Source organism: Notamacropus eugenii, chromosome 4 (genome assembly GCF_028372415.1).
Source record: "Notamacropus eugenii isolate mMacEug1 chromosome 4, mMacEug1.pri_v2, whole genome shotgun sequence".
NCBI classification, from domain to species: Eukaryota; Metazoa; Chordata; class Mammalia; order Diprotodontia; family Macropodidae; genus Notamacropus; species Notamacropus eugenii.
Window position 1 is genome coordinate 31,962,535 of NC_092875.1, and position 19,478 is coordinate 31,982,012.

A 19,478-nucleotide genomic window follows, 5' to 3' on the forward strand; every position below is an offset into this window, starting at 1 on the left:
GCTGAGGGGCGGCTTACACTCTCGCCTTATCCCCAGTCCGGTCTCCCTCACCTGGCCCGACCTGGCCGCTTCGCCTGCCCACGGTGCAGCCTCTCCCCTGCACACTAATATTGATAATAAAATGACATAGCATGAAGGCTAGTTATCCTCAGTGAAACAGAACAAATCCTGAAGGAGTTCCACCAGCCAAAGCGATGACATAAGAGAGATGAAGGAAAGGTTGTTCTTTTATATTGCCTGTGAGAGAGGTGTGAACTCTATGAAAGGGTCACACCTTTCAGATGGTTACAATGGCTTCTTCTTCCATGAGATCCGCTAGAGTGTTCCTAGGATATTATAACTGATCTCCATCTCTATTTCTCTTTCCATGATCAACAATTCTTTTAGATTAGGTTGTGATTGTAGAGCAAATCACTAAGTTTTCTCTTCAGCCTGGGTCTGATCTCAAGGCCTTTCAGGCCCCAGGAAGGAGGGTCTTTCCTGGGGCCAACTGACCTCCTGCTCCTAAACAGAGTGGAAAGAAATTAGTCCTTTTCTGCCTTTTTTTCCAACCCCTACCCCCTTCCACGTTTCAACAGCAATAGAAGCCCACAAATGAAATTGCTTACCTAGCATCTACCAAACGTAGAAGAGAATTGAGCCAGTTTATTTGAACTTTCTTTTTAATGTTGGGGTTATTTAAATTTCTGTGGAAGGTTTTCCTCTTCTCATGGGAGGCAAATTTTCTTTTTACTGCTGCCATGGACTTGAATCAGCTAACCATGCGGATTAGGTGGTTTTTTGTGGAAAATGAAAAAGCATTCATCAGATACAACCAGTCCACTCCACTCATTCTTTGTATATTTAGAGTAATTAGTGATGAACCCTCAAGAAATTTTATTCTCGCAAGTCATCAGTATAAAAGCCCTTCTGGAAATTAGTGATATGTACATCCTTGGTGCTTCAGTTCCCTAATCCTTTTGATAAGACTGAGACATACATTTAGCTATGTTTTTACCCAGAGACACGAGTCTTCAATTCAATGGCAGATTCTTGAATCTTTCTTCCAGATTCTTAAGATTTTAGAAAACTACTATCTCAGATCTTTACTTTCCCAGTTGTGCAAGTAATATACCTATACATTAGGTAAATAGGTAATTACAGTTTGCTAAGTGGCACAGTGAAAAGAACACTGGACCTGGAGTCAGGTACTGACTCAGGATCAAATCCAGAATCAGGCACTTAAAACTTTCTAGCTATGTGACCCTGGACAAATCACTTAAACATAATTGCCTTCCCCCCACCCAACCCCCCCAAAAAAACACACCACCTATAATTCGTATACTCTACGGTTTGATTGGGCACAATTCAGGCAATTCTCTAGATCAAATCCCTTCTCTCATTCCCCCAGGAGTTCCAATATATTGAAGAGTTTTGTGGGATAAAGCCCTCAAAAAGTAATTAAGATATTCTTACTAGGGAAAAAAAACTTTAGGAGGCCTGTAGTGACTTACACTCCTACTGAGGCATAGGAGTGGGGTTCTAAGCTCTCTCAGTCCTCTTTAGCAGCTAGCAAAACATTTGACTGCTCAATTGCTTCTTGAGGTCTGGCATATCCTTTATAAAAGACAACTCAAAGCATTTTTCTGAAATAAGCCACGCTTCATTTCTTCACTATTTATTCTTCACTTTGCAGAATCAGGAGACAGTTAATATTCTGTTCTAAATCAAGAGAGTGGTATTTTCAAATTCTGAACATTTCTTCTACAAATAGTTTTTACAAGACTAACATACATAAGGCCACTATAGAAAAACCTAGATCAAAGTATACCTTAAGAAGAAAAATTTACTTTTGCACTTTTAAACACACTGCCTTGATGTCATATGCTGGGTGAGCAACTGGAGGAAACAAAATGCCATCAGAGAGGGAGGAATTGTATCCTTCAGTTTGCATAAAAATCTCCTCCTATTAGGTTTATAAGAAGATATAGATATAAGGAGAAAAGAGTTCTTCTACAAAAAAAGAAAAGGAACCCATGGAAACTGTGGGAGAGGACAGTTTAGGAAAATGCTGAGCCTACCAAGAAACCTTCAACAACATGTAAAATTTTTAAGTAGACTGTATTTCCAACTTTAAGACTAAAATGGGGATGGTGGATATCTGGGATTAGGACCTCATGTTCTGAAAAACAAACCTCCTCAACCAATAAATTTCATTAATTTCAAACTTCCTTCCTTAAATAGACTCTCCCTTTTTATGAACTAAGAAAGGGTTAACATTTTTGAAGATTCAAATTGCACATCAAATCCAAATTTTTATTCGAGGATCCAATCACATTTGAATTTACAGAGTTTTGGTATTCAAGATCATTTCCCAAGTAAAGCTTGATTCTAAAGATTATGAAGAAAATATACCCTCTAGCTGGTGCTTCTCTAAGTCAAAACAAAGTTGCTTTCCACACTCAGCTTCAGTTAGTCAGTTGGCATTTCTTGAGTTTACCTTGTCAGTGGAAAGGGTAGCTATTTAAACTTCTAAAACTGGTGGAAAAGGGGGATGAAAAGGAACACCTGGAGAGAAGTTGGGGTCCAGGGAAAAGAAGATCTATCTTTCAAATCTGCAGCAGTTCCCCATCGGAATCCCTTTCTTAGGAACTGCACCATAGCTATTTGTAGCAAACAAGGCAAGGTGATTAGATGAGGGAGGAGGAGCTGAGGGAAGCAAAGGAACTGGAGAAGAAGGAACTGCAGAAGAAGGCTGGAAATCAGGAAGATAGATCTAAGAGGAAGAATGTCCAAAGAGTGGGGAAGAAGAAGGGAAGCAAGGTAAGGGAGCAGAGCAGGAATTAGGGGAAAGACTGAGTTGATGCCATGACATGACTGGATTTTAGTGGCATGATCATTTTGGGCTTTTGTCTGTTATCAACTTAAATCTTCCAACTTCTTATAGTTAAAAGATTCCTATGGAACTCGCAATGATTCCCCAGCTGAATTAATTGATGTTTTAGACATCACAGAATTTAACCTTTGGTTCTTGATTTTTTTCCCCATCTCTGGCACACTGGGGAGCTCTCCTTTGTCCCATTCTATAAGAAGTTTTTTCAAGGGAGTTCCTTTTGGCATACGTATTTTTTGCCATTTTTCGAAAGGTGTACGAGTATGTATATGTTATATACGTACAAGTGTATTACAGCTATAGTATTCAAAGAATACTTGTGAAGCAAATTATTCTGAGTCCTAGAAATACTCAAATCAACTCTAAAGGATGTATGAAGATGCTATCCACCTCCAGACAAAGAAGTGATAAAAAGAAGTAAGCATAGTATGATCAAAAATACTTTATTAAGTGTCACAGTAGAATAAAACTTAGGAATATTATACTGACATTCACAATTTCATGAATTTAAATGCATGGAACATAATTCTTTTTTTCCCAGAAATGATTTTATTTGGGTAGATAACTGATGAAGGCCATCTCCTTTGGAACCAAAATTTAATAATCAGTACAATGTTGCATTCACACTTTTAAAATATACCTGTAAGTACAGGAATTTGTAAATAGATGGAAACATACATTACTTTCTAAGATCCAGCTTCATCTCTCCCACCAAAAATCAAAAAAGAAAAAAAGAAAGCAAAACAACGAGATAAGCAGAAAATTCAGCAAGGACAACCTGTCCACAGCAATTTTAACATTTAAGAAATGATGATCCTAGTTAAAACAAGAAAGTCTGACAACAGCATCATGGATCAGTAGAGAGTATTACTGAAGCAAAATGGTGTTTTGACTTTAGATAATACCTGATTATTGAAAACATTTTTCAACAAAAGTAAGCACTGATTTCTAAAAGAAAACTTACTCTTTACAGATAACTTCAAATGTTCACTCATAGGAATTATTCCAATGCAGCAACAACTGACTTTAAATTTATCAAGTATATGAAGTTAGATCATAATTGACTTTGCAAGAAGCTATACTGTAGGAGGCCCACTAGAGTCCAAGTTCAAAATTCTAAACCCTTTCTGTTCTGTAATGGACTCCAGCTGTGTAACATCATACACGGTACCCTGGGGTTCAACTATTTTGCCACTTAAATTAGATTTCAAAGGTAATTTTAAAAAGAATACATTTTATAATTTTTTAAAAATGGAGTAATGGGGAAAAGAGGCATGATGTTATGTCATCCAAACAACATGTCCCTGCTCTCTGATAGGAAGCATTCCAGCTGTGAAAATAGGAGGTGGTACAGGGGATTGCCCACATGGGACCACAGCTGGAGCAGGGCAGGTACTCAAAGTCTTTCTGAATAATGGAAGAGGAACAGAATGAGTCAGTGGCAATTGTGGAGGTGTAAAATTGGGGTTATGTGTTAGTGGGGGGTTGGTGGTAGACATTTTGGGTGCTAGGGAGCCTGGAGTAAAATTCACTACTAATCAGATGTTATTAATTTGTTGTGATATATTTCCAAATTTCCTGGCATAGGAAAAGTATTCTGTCACAGATGATTTGAATACAGAGGAAGAAACTGAGGTGGAACTTACTTTCTTAACAGAATCTAATTTTTAGAGAAGCTGATTCTAGAGAGGCTATTTTGGCTTGTGACGAACTCTGATTTATAAACTTTCTTTCTGTGAAATCTCAAACGTTCTGAAGTTTGAAAAAATCTTAAATATTATCTCAAAATCAGATAAATCATTGTTGTAAAACAAAGAAATGTTGTCCTTTCTTTGCAATCACTTCCATTCTAATTCAGCAACATTTTGAAGGCACAGAATAGCAAAGGTGCAAGGTTGACCAGATTGGGGAAAAAATGTGCCCCAAATTTTCTAAATCAAAATGATTGCAGAGCACAAATTTATTTGTTTTAAATTGTAAGCAATCACTTCCATAAGTCTTAAAATTTCCCCCTTCCCTTCAAAAGATTTGTATGCAATCTTAAATTGGGTCTGCATGTACATTCTTATTAAATACATTTTTACATTAGTCATATTTCATACAAGAATTAAAATGAATGGGAGGAACCATGAGAAAAAATAAAACAAAACATAACACAAGAGAAAATGGTGTGCTTCATTCTGCATTCTGATTTTATATCTTTTCCTCTGGATGTGGATGGCATTTTGCCTCAAGATTCCTTTGGGAACGTTTTAGGTCCTTGAATTGCTGTGAATTGTCTATCGGAAACAGTCCTTGAACAGTGTGGCTGTAACTGTGTATAATATTCTCCTGGTTCTGCTCATCTCACTCAGCATCAGTTCATGTAAGTCTTTCCAGGTTTTTCTGAGGTCTGACTGTTAATCATTTCTTATAGCCCAATGGTATTCCATTCCATTCATATACCACAACCTATTCAACCATTGCCCAGTTGAAGGGCATGCCTTCGATTTCCAGTTCTTGGCCACCACAAAAAGAGCTGCTATAAATATTTTTGGTACGTGTGTGGGTCCTTTTCCCATTTTTGTGATCTCTTTGGGATACAGCCCAAGAATCGATATTGCTGGGTCAAAGTCCATGAACATTTTTTTAGCCCTTTGGACAGAGTACACATTTATAAAAATAACCACAATGCATCAACATGGGAAACAATCAGGATTTGATCTCATCCATGTCTTCCTCTGGGTGTTGCTCTAAAGCATCCTCTTCTTGCTGCCGTTTCTTCCAAAGCTTGGCCATGGCCAGCAGTTTGAGGTTGGGTTGGTTTGCTGCATCTTCTGGAAACATGTAATGGTAGCACTCTTCCCAGCCAGCATCAGACCCACCTTCTGCCTGAATTTTTCTCCTCTTTTTCACTTTCTCTGGCATGAGTTTGTCCACTCTCTCCTTTTGAGGCTCTGTTCCAAATTCATCTTCAAAGTTTCTCCAGGATTCTAACAACATGAGTCTTTCTTCCTTCTCTTCACTGTTTCTCATCATTTTGTTGGCTTCTTCGTAAATTTGTCTGCATCGAGTTATGTTTTCTTCATTCCCTGCAGACAGCTCAAAGTGGGCAAAACTGATCCATACCTTAACATGTTGTGTTCGTTGTAACAATCTCCGGTAGAGACTTCTTGTTTTCTCAAATTCTTCTTGCTCAGTTTCAAAATCCAGGTAGGATTTCCAAAGAACCTCTGGTATGTCCAAGTGTGGTTGGCCAATAGCTAACTCATAGATCACCCGGGCTCTCTCGATATCTCTGAGAATTGTCTCTAACTCGGCAAATTTGATCCATGCGGTGCAATTTTCCGGTGCAAACTCCAGGAACTTCTCATAAAGTTTCGGCACCGGTCAAATTCTCGAAGCTGAAGCTCCAATTCAATGTAGCCTCGAAACAATTTGTTTTTGGGACACTTGCCAATAGAGGTTCCCAAAGCTCTTCTGGCAAAGGGGAGATTTTTCTGTCTTATTTCAAACTGAGCATACAGTAGCCACATTTTAGCAAATGTAAACTTTTTGTGAGGAATCAGTTTCAGGCAAGCTTGATAAACCTGTCTGGTCCTGTCTGGATCCTCGACCTCCAACTCTTCATAAAGTGCATAGTTGATCCAGAGGTATATGTACCGCTTCCAGTGTCTCTTCTCTTGGATCGGAGGCACGTTGGCTATGGCCCTTTCATACACCTCTCGCACAGTGTCTGGTTCCTGGTCATCCTGTTCCACCAATCGCAAATAATCAAACCAGGCATCGTAATTGTGGGGATTGGCCTTCACCTCCTCTTCATACTGGAATCTCCGTTTCCTCACAATGCTGTCTTCAACACCTCTCTTATCTCCAAACTTCTTTTCAAAGACTGTGTAATTTTTAAAGAGCTCTTGGGCGGCATGCTTGGAAATCCTGTCCAGGGCATATTTGTGGATCGCTTGTGCCCGTTCAAATTCTTTCTGACTTTCTTCAAATTTTGCAAAAGCCACATAGAGATGTTCATCCATGTGTTCCTCTCCAAAAAAGTCCACAGCTCTTTCATATACTTTCCTTGCATGAGCAAAATTGCCATGTTTTTCTTCAAAGCTAGCATATTTGATCCAGTTCGTAACCTGGGGGTGCACGAGAACAAATCTTTGGTAAATGCCGCGTGCCCGATTCAGCTCTTTATATCTCAGTTCAAAGTTGATATAGGAGTGCCAGGCTTGCTCCTCGGGCTGCCATTCCATCCAGCGCTCAAAGACTTGGCGGCCTCCAGCAACATTCCCCAACATCTCCTCCATGTAAGTGTATTTGTGCCAGAACTGGTTGACCCGGGGAAGCACTGTGATGGCCCGATCCCATATATTTCGGGCATGGTTGACTTGTCGATTCTTCATTTCCATTTCTGCATATCGTAGCCAGAGGGTGATATTTCGGTGGTCGACATCCAAGGCTCGCTCGTAGATGGAGCGGGCTCTTTGAATTTCTTTCAGATTCTCTTCCCATTGGGCATATTTGATCCAGTTACTCATCACGGTCCTATTCCTCCTTATGTTGTCCTCAAAAATCTTCCTTTTCCTCAGTGTGTATTCACTGAATTCTTCTGCATCTGTGATCTTCTGTTGCGGAGATGGGGGCAGAAGCTCTAGCTCTCTTTCTTTAGCTTCCCTTAAAAGCTGTTCTGCCGTGATCTGCACTTCAGCAGGGGCTTTGTTTTTCACCTTTGCCACTTTGGGGATCCTCTGCTTTCCGGCTGTGGTGGAGGCTGCCATGTTTGGGTGGATGGGCCCGAGACCCTTTCAGAGCCGCTCCAATCCTTTAATCTTCCCGGGGCTGCCCCGACTCAATCAAGAAACTGAGATCAAATGACGTCTTTCCCAGTGACCAAGAATGCCAAAGGATCAAGGAGAGTCTCTCTCAGCCTACTTATATTCAGGTCTGCCACCCGGAGAGCAGATTGCTGGGACCTCCCCTGACAAGTGAGCAGCAATCCTGATTGGTGGATATTTATTGAGGAGGTGGACTGAGTTCACACTTTCTCCTAGGTGGGGGGAGGGGGGGAGGAGGTGAGGAAGAGTTGTAAAGTGCAATTAAAGCAGCCTCTAGCAATCTGCTTTAGGGAAACTATTCGACTGAGGATTTCTCTGGTCAAGTTCTCCTTTGCAAACCACGTCACCCCAAACTTTGAAGAGTGCGAGGATGTCCGGGTCACTGCTAGTGTGGACTAGCTCAGGTTGGCTTCTGTTGATAGGGGAAAGTCCAGGTCTTGGGAGGGGCTGAAATGGAATGGCATTCCTCAGCGAGAATGGGTCAGGAAGGATTTCTCTTTCAGCTAGCAGAGATGTCCTTTAAAATCAGAAGGGAATATTTCAAATTAATATTGATAATTAAAAGACACGACATTAACACTCATTTTGCTCAGGGTAACAGCACAAATCCTGAATGAGTTCCACCAGCCAAAACGATGATGTTTCTGAATGATAAGAAAGATGAAGAAAAGATTGTTCTATCATATTGCTGGAAAAAGAGGTGTGCACTCTGTGAAAGGGACACGCATTTCAGATGATTGTAATGAGTTCTCCTTCCATGAGATCAGCTACAGCGTCATAGGATGTCATAACTGATGTCCATGTCTATTTCTCTTTTTCATTACCAACAACTCTATTAGATTAGTTTGTGATTGCACAACAAATCCATGAACTTTCTCTTTAGCCTGGGCATGATCTCAGGGCTCTGCAGGACACAGGGGGAGGATCTTTCCTGGTGGCCAATAAAAGGGTATCATGGAATACAATTGTCCAGAGATGCAAATTGGGTCAATGGACCTCCAGGTTCCAAACAGAGTGAAAAGTAATTGGTCCTCTTCTTCCCCTTTTCCCCCAGCCCCTACCCTCCTCCACAGTTCAACAGCAAACACCCAACAAAATATGAGATCCCATTTGGGCCACCCAGACTTGCCCTTCTGGACTTCCACTCGTGTATCTCTCTGATTTATAAACTTTCCCTTTCTAGCTAGGCATGAAACTTGCTTTTCCACTCATGTATCTCTTAGGTTTAGGCATTATTCAACCTTATACCATATCACCACCAGAACTAGACCAAAATTATAACCATGTCCAAATAGCAGGTCACAAATATTTTATCAGATAAAGTCATGAAAAATTTTGAAATAATAATTAGTAATGCTAGTGACATTAAATACACTTAACAAAAGTTATCAACTTTTAGACAACTTTTTAACAAATGAGTCTATAACCTAAAAGCATCTAAATTACCACACATGTTATTTTCTTAAGTACATATGTGTTAACAATGCACTTAATTGTTCATTAACAACACTAGGAATCAAGAGTTTCTTACAAATGGTCCTAAAATTTAGGTGGGCACTACTGACAGATGTTTGTCTAGGCTCACTTACAAGAGACTAAAATGTCAAAACTTCAGAAAATTCTTAGGGCAGTTATTGCATAATGGGTAGGGTAATCAACTGAATCTTCTCACTTTAGAATTTCTAGTTTTCAAGTAAACTGGAATCACTGGATTGTAATCTGATCATGAGTTTAGATCTCAAGGTCTTAAAATATTGACCATTTGTCTGCTGCATTAGTTGAGCACTCATCACTATTTTTCAAACCTAATTACTTCAAACTGTTAGCAAGGCTGGAAAGAATGTTACTATCTGCTATACTTCTAAAGATCTTTACATCAGCTTTTAACAACAAATTTGTTAACAGAGGAGAATCAAGTCTGCCTGATTACAGTTGTCCCACTTAAAATGAAAGCAGAATTCAGTCTTTTAAATCTGAATCTGTCGTCCAAATGGTATCATACAGAATGTCAAAACAGTAATTTCAACTATTCAATATTATTCTTTACAAGAACCAATCATTTCAATAGAGAGGTGGGTCTTTGGAATAGGTTAGGTTCAGAAGACATAATAGTCAATGAATATAGAAATCTACTGTATGATAAACTTAAAGACTCCAGCTTCTGGGATAAAAACTCACTATCTGACAAAAACTGCTGGGGAAACTGAACAAGAGTATGGTAGAAAATAGACCAACAACTTACACCCTGTACCAAAATAAATAACAAATGTGTATGCAATTTAGATATGAAGACTGATGTTATAGGAAAAATTAGGAAAGCGATGAATAGTATATGTCAGATTTATGGGAAAAAGAGGAATTTATCATGAAACAAGAGATAAAGAACACTACAAAATGCAAAATGGATGGTTTTAATTACATTAAATTGAAGAGTTTTGCACAAACAAAGCCAATGCCAACAAGATTAGGAGGGAAGCAGAACACTGGGAAAGAATTTTTACAACCACTGTCTTTGATAAAGTCCTCATTTCTAAAATATATGGAGAACTGAATCAAATTTATAAGAATACAAGTCATTCTCCAATTGATCATTGGACAAAGGTTATGAAGAGGCAATTTTCAGAAGAAGAAATTAATAATATCTATAGACATGAAAAAATGCTCTAAATTACTATCTATTAGAAGCATGCAAATCAAAACAACTCCTAGGCACCACATCACAACTATCAGATTTACTAATATGACAAAACAGTAAAAAGTAAATGCTGGAGAAGGTGTGGGAAAATTGGAACACTAATACACTGATGGTAGAGTTGTGAACTGATTCAACCATTCTGAAGAGCAATTTGGAACTATGCCCAAAGGGCTAGAAAACTGTGTATACCCTTTGATTCAGCAATACTACTGCTAGAGCTGTATCCCAAAGAGATCATAAAAATGGGAAAAGGACCCATGTGTAGAAAAATATTTATAGCAGCTCTTTTTGTGATGACCAAGAGCTGAAAATTGAGGGGATGCTCATCAATTGGGGAATGGCTGAACAAGTTGTTGTATATGATTTAATGAAATATTATTTAATGAAATATTATTATATTATTATATGATTTAATGAAATATTATTGAGAAATGATGAAGAGGTGGACTTCAGAAAAACCTGGAAAGACTTATATGAACTGATGCTGAGTGAGGTGGGCAGAACCAGGAGAACATTGTACACAGTAATAGCCACATTGTGTGATGAATGACTTTGATAGACTTCACTCTTCTCAGAATGCATAGACCTAAAACAACTCCAAAACATCCATGACGGAAAATACCATCCATAGCCACAGAAAGAAATATGGAGTGTGAATATAGATTGAAGCATACTATTTACTCTATGTTTTTAGTTTAGTTTAGTTTTTTCTTTCTCATGATTCCTCTCATTCATTCTAATTCTTCTATATAACATGACTAATGTGAAAATACATTTAATAAAAATGTATATGTAGGGCTTATATCAAATTGCATGCTTTCTTGGGAAGGGAGGTGGGGAGGAAGGTAGAGAAAATTTAAAACATATGAATTTAATGTTTTCAAACTAAAAATAAATAAATTTATTTTTAAAGGGGAAGAAAGAACCAATCATTTCAAGCACTTCCTAATACCTACTATTTTTCAGCTAATTCGCTGTCAAAAATTGAAAGTGTCATCCCTCCTTTTAGCCTCTAACCTACCATACTTCTCCTTCTAGGGGAGCATCCTTAAGACCACATTCTGATCGCTTCTGGGACTGTATCCCCAAGAGATCATGGAAATGGAAAGGTCCCACATGTACAAAAATATTTATAGCAGCTTTCTTTGTGGTGGCCAAAAACTGGAAGTCAAGGGGATGCCCATCAACTGGGGAATGGCTGAACAAATTGTGGTATATGAATGTAATGGAATACTATTGTACTATAAAAAATGATGAACAGGAAGACTTCAGAGAGGTCTGGAAGGACTTATATGAACTGATGCTGAGTGAAAGGAGCAGAACCAGGAGAAGAACTCTGTACACAACAACAACCACAGTGTGCAAGGAATTTTTCTGGTAGACTTAGTACTTCATTGCAATACAAGAACTTAAAAAATTCTCAGTGGACTCTTGAGGCAAAATGCCTTCCACATCCAGAGAAAGAATTATGGAATTGGATCACAGAATGAAGCAGACCATTTTCTTTTGTATTATGTTTTGTTTTGTTTTATGGTTTCTCCCATTCATTTTAATTCTTCTATGTAACATGACTAAGGTAATAATTTACTTAATAGGAATGTATGTGTAGAACCTATATAAGATTGCACGCCATCTCAGGGAAGGAGTGAGGAGGGAGAGGGAGGGATAAGGAGGGAGGGGAAGAAATCCAAGATATATGAAAGTGATTGTAGAATACTGAAAACAAATAAATTAATTTAATTAAAAAATAAATAATATAAAATGGAAAAACAAACAAAAAAAGACCACATTCTGATTCAGGTTCATGACAAATTTAATTAAATCTGGGTTTTATAATTGCTAATGACAACATGTACAAACTCAAATTTCTTTTTTAAAAAATTTTATTATTATTATTTTTTAATGTTTTACAATCACTGCCATAAAATTAAGGTTTTATCCCCACACACACACCTATGTCCCACTATCCCCCTCCTACCCCCTCCCTCCCCACGACCGCACACAATTCTATATAGGTTCCACACATACTTTCCTATTGAATACATTTTCACTATAGTCATGCTATGTAGTCGAACCAAAAGGAAGAAATCATACAACAAATCAAAACATGATACACAAACACACACACACACACACAAACATGATCTGCTACATTCTGTGAATGACTTCCATATTTCTTTCTCTGAGTGTGGAAGGCATTTTGCCTTAGAAAACCACCACTGGGATTTTTTAAAAAATAAGTTCTTTATTTATTTATTTATTTATTTATTTATTTATTTATTTATTTATTTATTTATTTTTTTATTATTTTTTAATGTTTAACAATCACTGCCATACAATTGAGATTTTATCCCCCCCACACCTACCCCGCACTACCCCCCTCCCTCCCCACGACTGCATACAATTCTGTATAGGTTCTACATATACTTTCCTATTGAGTATATTTTCACTATAGTCATGCTATGTAGTCAGACTAAAATAAATGAAAGAAATCATATAACAAATCAAAACATGATACACAAACACATACACATACACAAACATGATCTGCTACATTTTGTGAATGACTTCCATATTATTTTCTCTGAGTGTGGAAGGCATTTTGCCTTGAGAACCACCTTTGGGATTTTTTTTTTATAAGAAGTTCTTGCGTTATTACAAAATTCCAAGTCTACCAGAAAAAACTCTCGCACACTGTGGTCATTGCTGTGCACAAAGTTCTCCTGGTTCTGCTCCTTTCACTCAGCATCAGGTCATATAAGTCCTTCCAGGCCTCTCCGAAATCTTCTTGTTCATCATTTCTTATGGCACAATAGTACTCCATTACATTCATATACCATAATTTATTCAGCCATTCCCCAATTGATGGGCATCCCCTTGACTTCCAGTTTTTGGCAACTACAAAGAGTGCTGCTATAAATATTTTTTGTACATGTGGGACCCCTTCCCATTTTTATGATCTCTTGGGGATACAGTCCTAGTAGCGATATTGCTGGGTCAAAGGGTATGCACATTTTTGTAGCCCTTTGGGCATAGTTCCAAATTACTCTCCAGAATGGTTGGATGAGCTCACAGCTCCACCAACAATGAATTAGTGTTCCAACTCTCCCACATCCTCTCCACCATTTATCATTTTCTTGTTCTGTCATGTTTGCCAATCTTATAGATGTGATGTGGTACCTCAGAGTTGTTTTGATTTGCATCTCTCTAACCAATAGTGATTTAGAGCATTTTTTCATATGATTATAGATATCTTTAATTTCTTCTTCTGAAAATTCCCTGTTTATTTCCTTTGACCATTTATCAATTGGGGACAAACTCAAATTTCTGACGGAGTTTCAAGATTGAGAACTGATTGTTACCACTTAAGACTTACAGTTCAAAATGATTTTTTGTTTTCCTTCAAACTACCCAAAAGACCTGACCAAATTCTTATCTCCACCCTCTTACTTGGCAACCTCATATTCCCATCTCCTGATTTGGAGCTCAGGTACTTCCAGTCAGCAAATAAAAAAGATATTTGAAATTTCCCGTATCATTCTCCTTTCAGAAAACTTCCTCAAACCTTTCTCAACATGCTTAATTTTCTTTCTTAATCTCTCTCTGTATAAATTTAATATAATGTAAATTAACATAATATAAAATAATTACATGAGGTTTTAATACAAAATAATACCTAACAGCAAATTTAGAGAGGCAGAAATAAACTCAGGGTAGATCATTTCTCCACCTGAAACAACCTTGGAGGATGTTGGAGGAGACCCTACCTCCCTAGGTGGGGTAGCTAGATGATGCAGTGGATAGAGCACCAGTGCAGGAATCAGGAGGACCTGCGTTCAAATCTCACCTCAGACACTTGACACTCACTAGCTGTGTGACCTTGGGCAAGTCACTTAACCCCAATTGCCTCATCCTGGGTCATCTCCAGTCATCCTGATGAATATCTAGTCACTGCATTCAGATGGCTCTGGAGGAGAAGTGAGGCTGGTGACCTGCACAACCCTCCCTCACTCAAAACAAAGTCAAGTGCAAGTCATGTCATCATTTCTCTGATGGCATGGTCTTCTTCTGCAATGAAGGACAAACACACACCTCCCTAGGTAGTAGTTTCACCTGACTGAAGTGCAAATACCTAGGCACCAAGGCTGAGTAATCAACAGCAAAAATAGCAACTAAAAAAAAAAAAACAACAGGCCCGGGGGGGCAATTGTGTAGGCAGAAGTCTCAGCTTCAGAAATTTTTACCTCAAGGACAGCTGATCAGGGAAAGATTGCCAAGCCCTCCAGCAGTATTGAACTCTGAGACTAGAGAAATTGACCTGACCAGGTCCCTGGCTGTGGCTATAGGGGACAAGGTGGGTGAATATCATCCCAAACAGTGGGAACCCTACTGACTGTGGTCACTCACTGAGTTCCTGATTTTGGCTCCAGGGTAGAGCCATGAGCTGAAGCTTGTGTTTTCCTAGAGACTCCAAGGAACAAGAGCACTGACAGTGGCTGATGACTTGTGGCTCAGGGGAGAAGGAATACCTGAAGTCAGGCCCCCAGATAGATCTTAGAAAACAACAGCACAAAAAAACCTAAAGCCTGAGATATCCCTTACACCTAGGGACCAGAGCCCAACTTTAACACAAAGTCCAAAAATGAGAAATTTCAGATGATGGAGATAAAGCCAAACATAAAGAATCCACCTATGGTAGTTATCATGATGATGGAGAAGGTCTGGGTTCAAAGTCAAAAGAAGATAATGAAGTTAAAACAGCTACTTTGATGCATTCTGGGAAGATGGCAAAACAGGTCAGAAATTTCCAGGCTCTCCAGATTTCCTCCCTAAACATACAGAAAATCACCAAGGAACAGAGCAGTCATGCAATACACAGTAGCAAATGATTGTAGTAACCTTGTGTTTGATAAATTTAAAGATTTAAGCTCTGAGGAAAAGAATATACTACTTGGTAAAAAAAAAAAAAGTCAGGAAAACTGGAAAGAAGTTTGGTAGAAATTGGGTATAGATAGATATCTGATGCCACCTACCAAGATATGGTCAAAATGTATACATGACCTGAATATAAAGGGTGATATCCTAAGAAAACTAGAAGAATATGAAACATATTACCCATCAGACTTATGGAGAGTAGAAGAATTTATTAATAAAGGAGAGACAGAGAGAATTGTTATATGTAAAATGGAGAATTTTGATTACATTACACTAAAGCTTTTGTACAAATAAAACCAATATAGTCAAGATTAGAAGAAAAGCAGAAATTTGGGGGGAAAGGAGAAATTATAGGCAGTTTCTTGGATAAAGGTCTCATATAACAAATATATAGATTCTTTTGTCAAATTTATAAAACTATGAGTAATTTCCAAATTGATAAGTAGTCAAAGGATATGAGTAGGCTGTTTTTCTATGAAGAAATCAAAACTACATATAGTTATGTGAAAATGCTTCAAATCATTATTGATTAGAGAAATGCAAATTAAAACAACTTTGAGATCATCTCACACCTATCAAATTGGCCAGAATGATAGAAAGCAGAAATGACAAATGTTGGAGGGGATGTGAAAAAATTGGGACACTAATATAGTGTTAGTAGAACTGTGAACTGATTCAACCACTTTATAGAGCAATCTGCCTAAAGAGTTATAAAACTTTGGTTACTCTTTGACCCAGGAATACCACTATTAGATCTGTTTCTCAAGGTGATCAAGTCAAAAAGGAAAAGAACCTATATATTCTAAAAATATTTCCTTTGTGGTAGCAAACAATTGTAAATCGAGGGAATGCCCATCAACTGGGGAATGACTAAACCAGTTGTAGTATATAATAGTGAAGGAATACTATTGTACTGTAGGAAATGAGGAGCTGGCTGATTTTAGAAAAACATGAAGACATATGAAATAATGAAAAGTGAAGCAAGCAGAACCAAGAAAGCAACGTATATAGTAATATCAATATTTTTTCAAAGAATAATTGTGAATGATCAAGTCATTCTGAGTACTATAAATACTCAGATCAACTATAAAGGACCTATGAGGAAAGATGCTATCCACCTCCAGGGAAAGAGAAAGAACTGATAAATAGAAGTAAGTATAGCATGGTTTTTCAAAAGTTTACCAAATGTCACACTGGAAAAAAATTGAGAAATATGACAATGTTCACAATATCATGAATTAATGCATGGAACAAAATTTTTTTTAGAAATGATTTTATTTAGGTAGGTAACTGATTGAAGGAGTCCCATTTGTAATCAAGATGGAATTTCACAGTATGATGTTACATTCACATTTTAAAAATATGTCTGTATGTATAGGAGCTTGTAAATAGATGTCAACATGCATTACTTTCCAAGTTGTGCTTTCTATTCCCTTTTCTCCCTCCACCAAACAAACAAACAAAAAATAACAGCAAATTCAGCAAAGGCAACCTGTTCAAAATAACTTTAAAATTAAAAGACTGAAAATAACAAGCAAGTCTGACAATAGTGTCATGTATCACTAGAAAATGTTACTGAAGGAAAGTGGAGTTTTGACTTTTGATGATACTGGATTATTTAAACGTTACTTTTTAATAAAAGTAGGCACAAATTTCTAAAAGGAAATTTACTCCTTAGAGATAACTATTGAGCCAGTATGACTGGTTCACATGTTCACTGATAGAAAGTAATTCAGTGCAGCCACAACTGACTTTAAATTCATCAACTGTATAAAGTTAGATTATAAGAGGGTTTGCAATAGTTATACAAAAAGCCTTACTGCAGAAGATCCATTGAAGTTCACGTTCACCGTTTCACTCCCTTTCTTTATTGCAGCTGTGTATCATTATTTAAGGTACCTTAACATTCAATTATTTTGACATTTAAAGAAGACTTCAAATGTAAGTGATTTTTTAAAAAATGAAAAAAAATTATTTTTATTTTTTAAAGGAGTGAGGGAGAGAAGAGGAATCATGTTATCTCATCCAATTTGTATGTCCCAATCCTCCTAAAGGAGGCATGCCAGGTGGGAAGAGGGGAGATGACACTGGAGGTTGCCCACCTAGGGGCACAGCTGGAGGAGGGTAACTAGCAGGGGCTATCTCAAGCCCTGGAAAAGGGTAGGGAGTAACAGCATGAATTGGAGACAATTGCGGAGGTTGAAAGTTCAAGCTGTAAGTTTGCGGGGAGAAATATCCAGAGGTTGGTGGGGGAGTTATGGGTGGTGGGGGAGGCAGAACAGGTGGCAGAGCATTAAGAAGATATATGTGAGAATGCTATGGCAAGTGAATCAGTTGTCCATATGCTGGAGGCCGAGCCCCATAGACTGGTTCTTCTGTCTTCATCATGGATTGCATAGTTTGATAACTCTGTCTTGACATATAGGAATTTGTATTTGACATCCCAGTGACATAGCTTGAAGGCAGTGGTGGGTGGTGGTGGTGGTGAGAAAGAGGAGTTAGCTGATGTACAGGGTAAGGATGACTTCGAGGAGGACTCTGGACTTTTGCTAGATCTCCAGCTTCCACTGTGCTGGTTTACTTGCCTTCACCCACTGAGATGGCAGCTGTGAGGATAAGCTTACATTGTAAAGGTGGATGTACAGGTAGTTTTGATGGGTATGTGGTTTCAATTTGGGGGATTTTAGATACTGATGATTCTGTTGCCTTGTTGTCTTCCTTGTGAGAAACAACTAGTGATTGTTTAACCTGCCTGGGAGATCTAGGCTGAGGAGATGGTTTCTTAGACCATTGTCTTTGCTGCTATTGCTACTGTTTTGCTGTCTTCTGCAACTCTTTCTGTTGTGGCCATAATTCTTCAGAATTTTGAGATGGCTGGGACTGTTGTACTGGGGGCACTTGAGGTGTTGGCTGAAGAAATGCTGGTTGCTGCAATTGATGAGGACTGTGATGAGGCACCTGCTGGTTTTCTTGTGAATAGAGATCCAGGATCTGGTGGCAAATGTCTTCTAGCACATCAACAGGTACATCTTGAACAACCTGTTCTCACCATTTCCTGCATGTTGATTTTGACATCCATTCCTGTATTTCAAATTTGCATAAATGGCCTGCCAAATACATGACTGACACTACTATGATCTCAGGTTCCCACTGTAGTGATAATGTAGTACACAAACTGTCATTTATAAATGTCCATGCCATTTGAACCAGTATTTGAATTTTGTTTTTATCACCTTTGAGTTGTTTGACATATTTGAGAAGAAATTGGCAAGGATGCTCCACTTGCAAATCAAACTTTATGGTCTATTATAAAGCCTCTCCAGAACCATAACTTCTTCCTTTGTGTAATCTCCAAATTGACCAAACTGTACATCATTTAACAAACTACAAGCTGTTTCGAGAAAATCTTTACATCTTTTAGGAGTTTTTTTTCCAGTTTTCCTGCCAAAAAAAGACCACACACTCCTGTCACATATCTTGGGAATTGTTGAAATGAATGAAACATGTAGAAACAATGAAAATAAATTATTCCAGTAGCCAGGGTATCATAGCATAGTCCCAAACTTGTTCCTACATCAAAGATGAACCTGGCACCCTCTCAGCGGTATTGGGCTTCAGTACTTGAATCCAGACGTTTTAATTATGAAGATGTGTGAGCGAAGTCTTCTTTATCCCAGTACCAGCATGGTTTTGTGTGGTCTAGGCTTGCTGAAATTTTCAAAAGCCTGGAATTTTCTTTATTCTCCTTCATGGATTGATATAAACTTCTTATTCAAAAGGTTTCCTGAGTAAGTTAGAATCCCACTGCCTCACCAAGTTCTCCTTAGCAACATCTCTCAGTACTGCCTGCAGCCATTTTATACACAGGATGTCAAGGAGCCTAGAACAAACATCAGTACTAATTAGATGTTATTAATTTAGTCAGATGTATTTCCAAATTATCTTATATAGAGAATCATCCTACCACATGTGGCTTTAATAAAACTGAACAAATTTGGTGGAACTCACTTCCTTAATATAAGCTGATCTACAATGTGAGTTGATTTATACACTTTCCCATTCTAGCTAGGTGTGAAGCTCTTCCACTTGTGAGTTTCTCAATTCCAATTCAGCCTGGGTGGGAAAATGCCTTCCAGGTACCTTTCTTAAAGATACAGGGGGG

At 38.1% G+C, this 19,478-nt stretch overlaps 1 protein-coding gene and 1 pseudogene across 1 annotated transcript; both read right to left on the minus strand.

Moving 5' to 3' along the window:
* Positions 1-5,563: 5,563 nt before the first annotated feature.
* Positions 5,564-7,629, minus strand: LOC140498075 (crooked neck-like protein 1). Its single transcript, XM_072599386.1, is given in 2 exon segments — positions 5,564-6,234; positions 6,237-7,629. Coding segments are annotated over 2 exon segments (2,064 nt in total).
* A 9,703-nt stretch (positions 7,630-17,332) lies between these two features.
* On the minus strand, positions 17,333-19,067 carry LOC140498076 (cyclin-K pseudogene; annotated as a pseudogene).
* Positions 19,068-19,478: the final 411 nt, after the last annotated feature.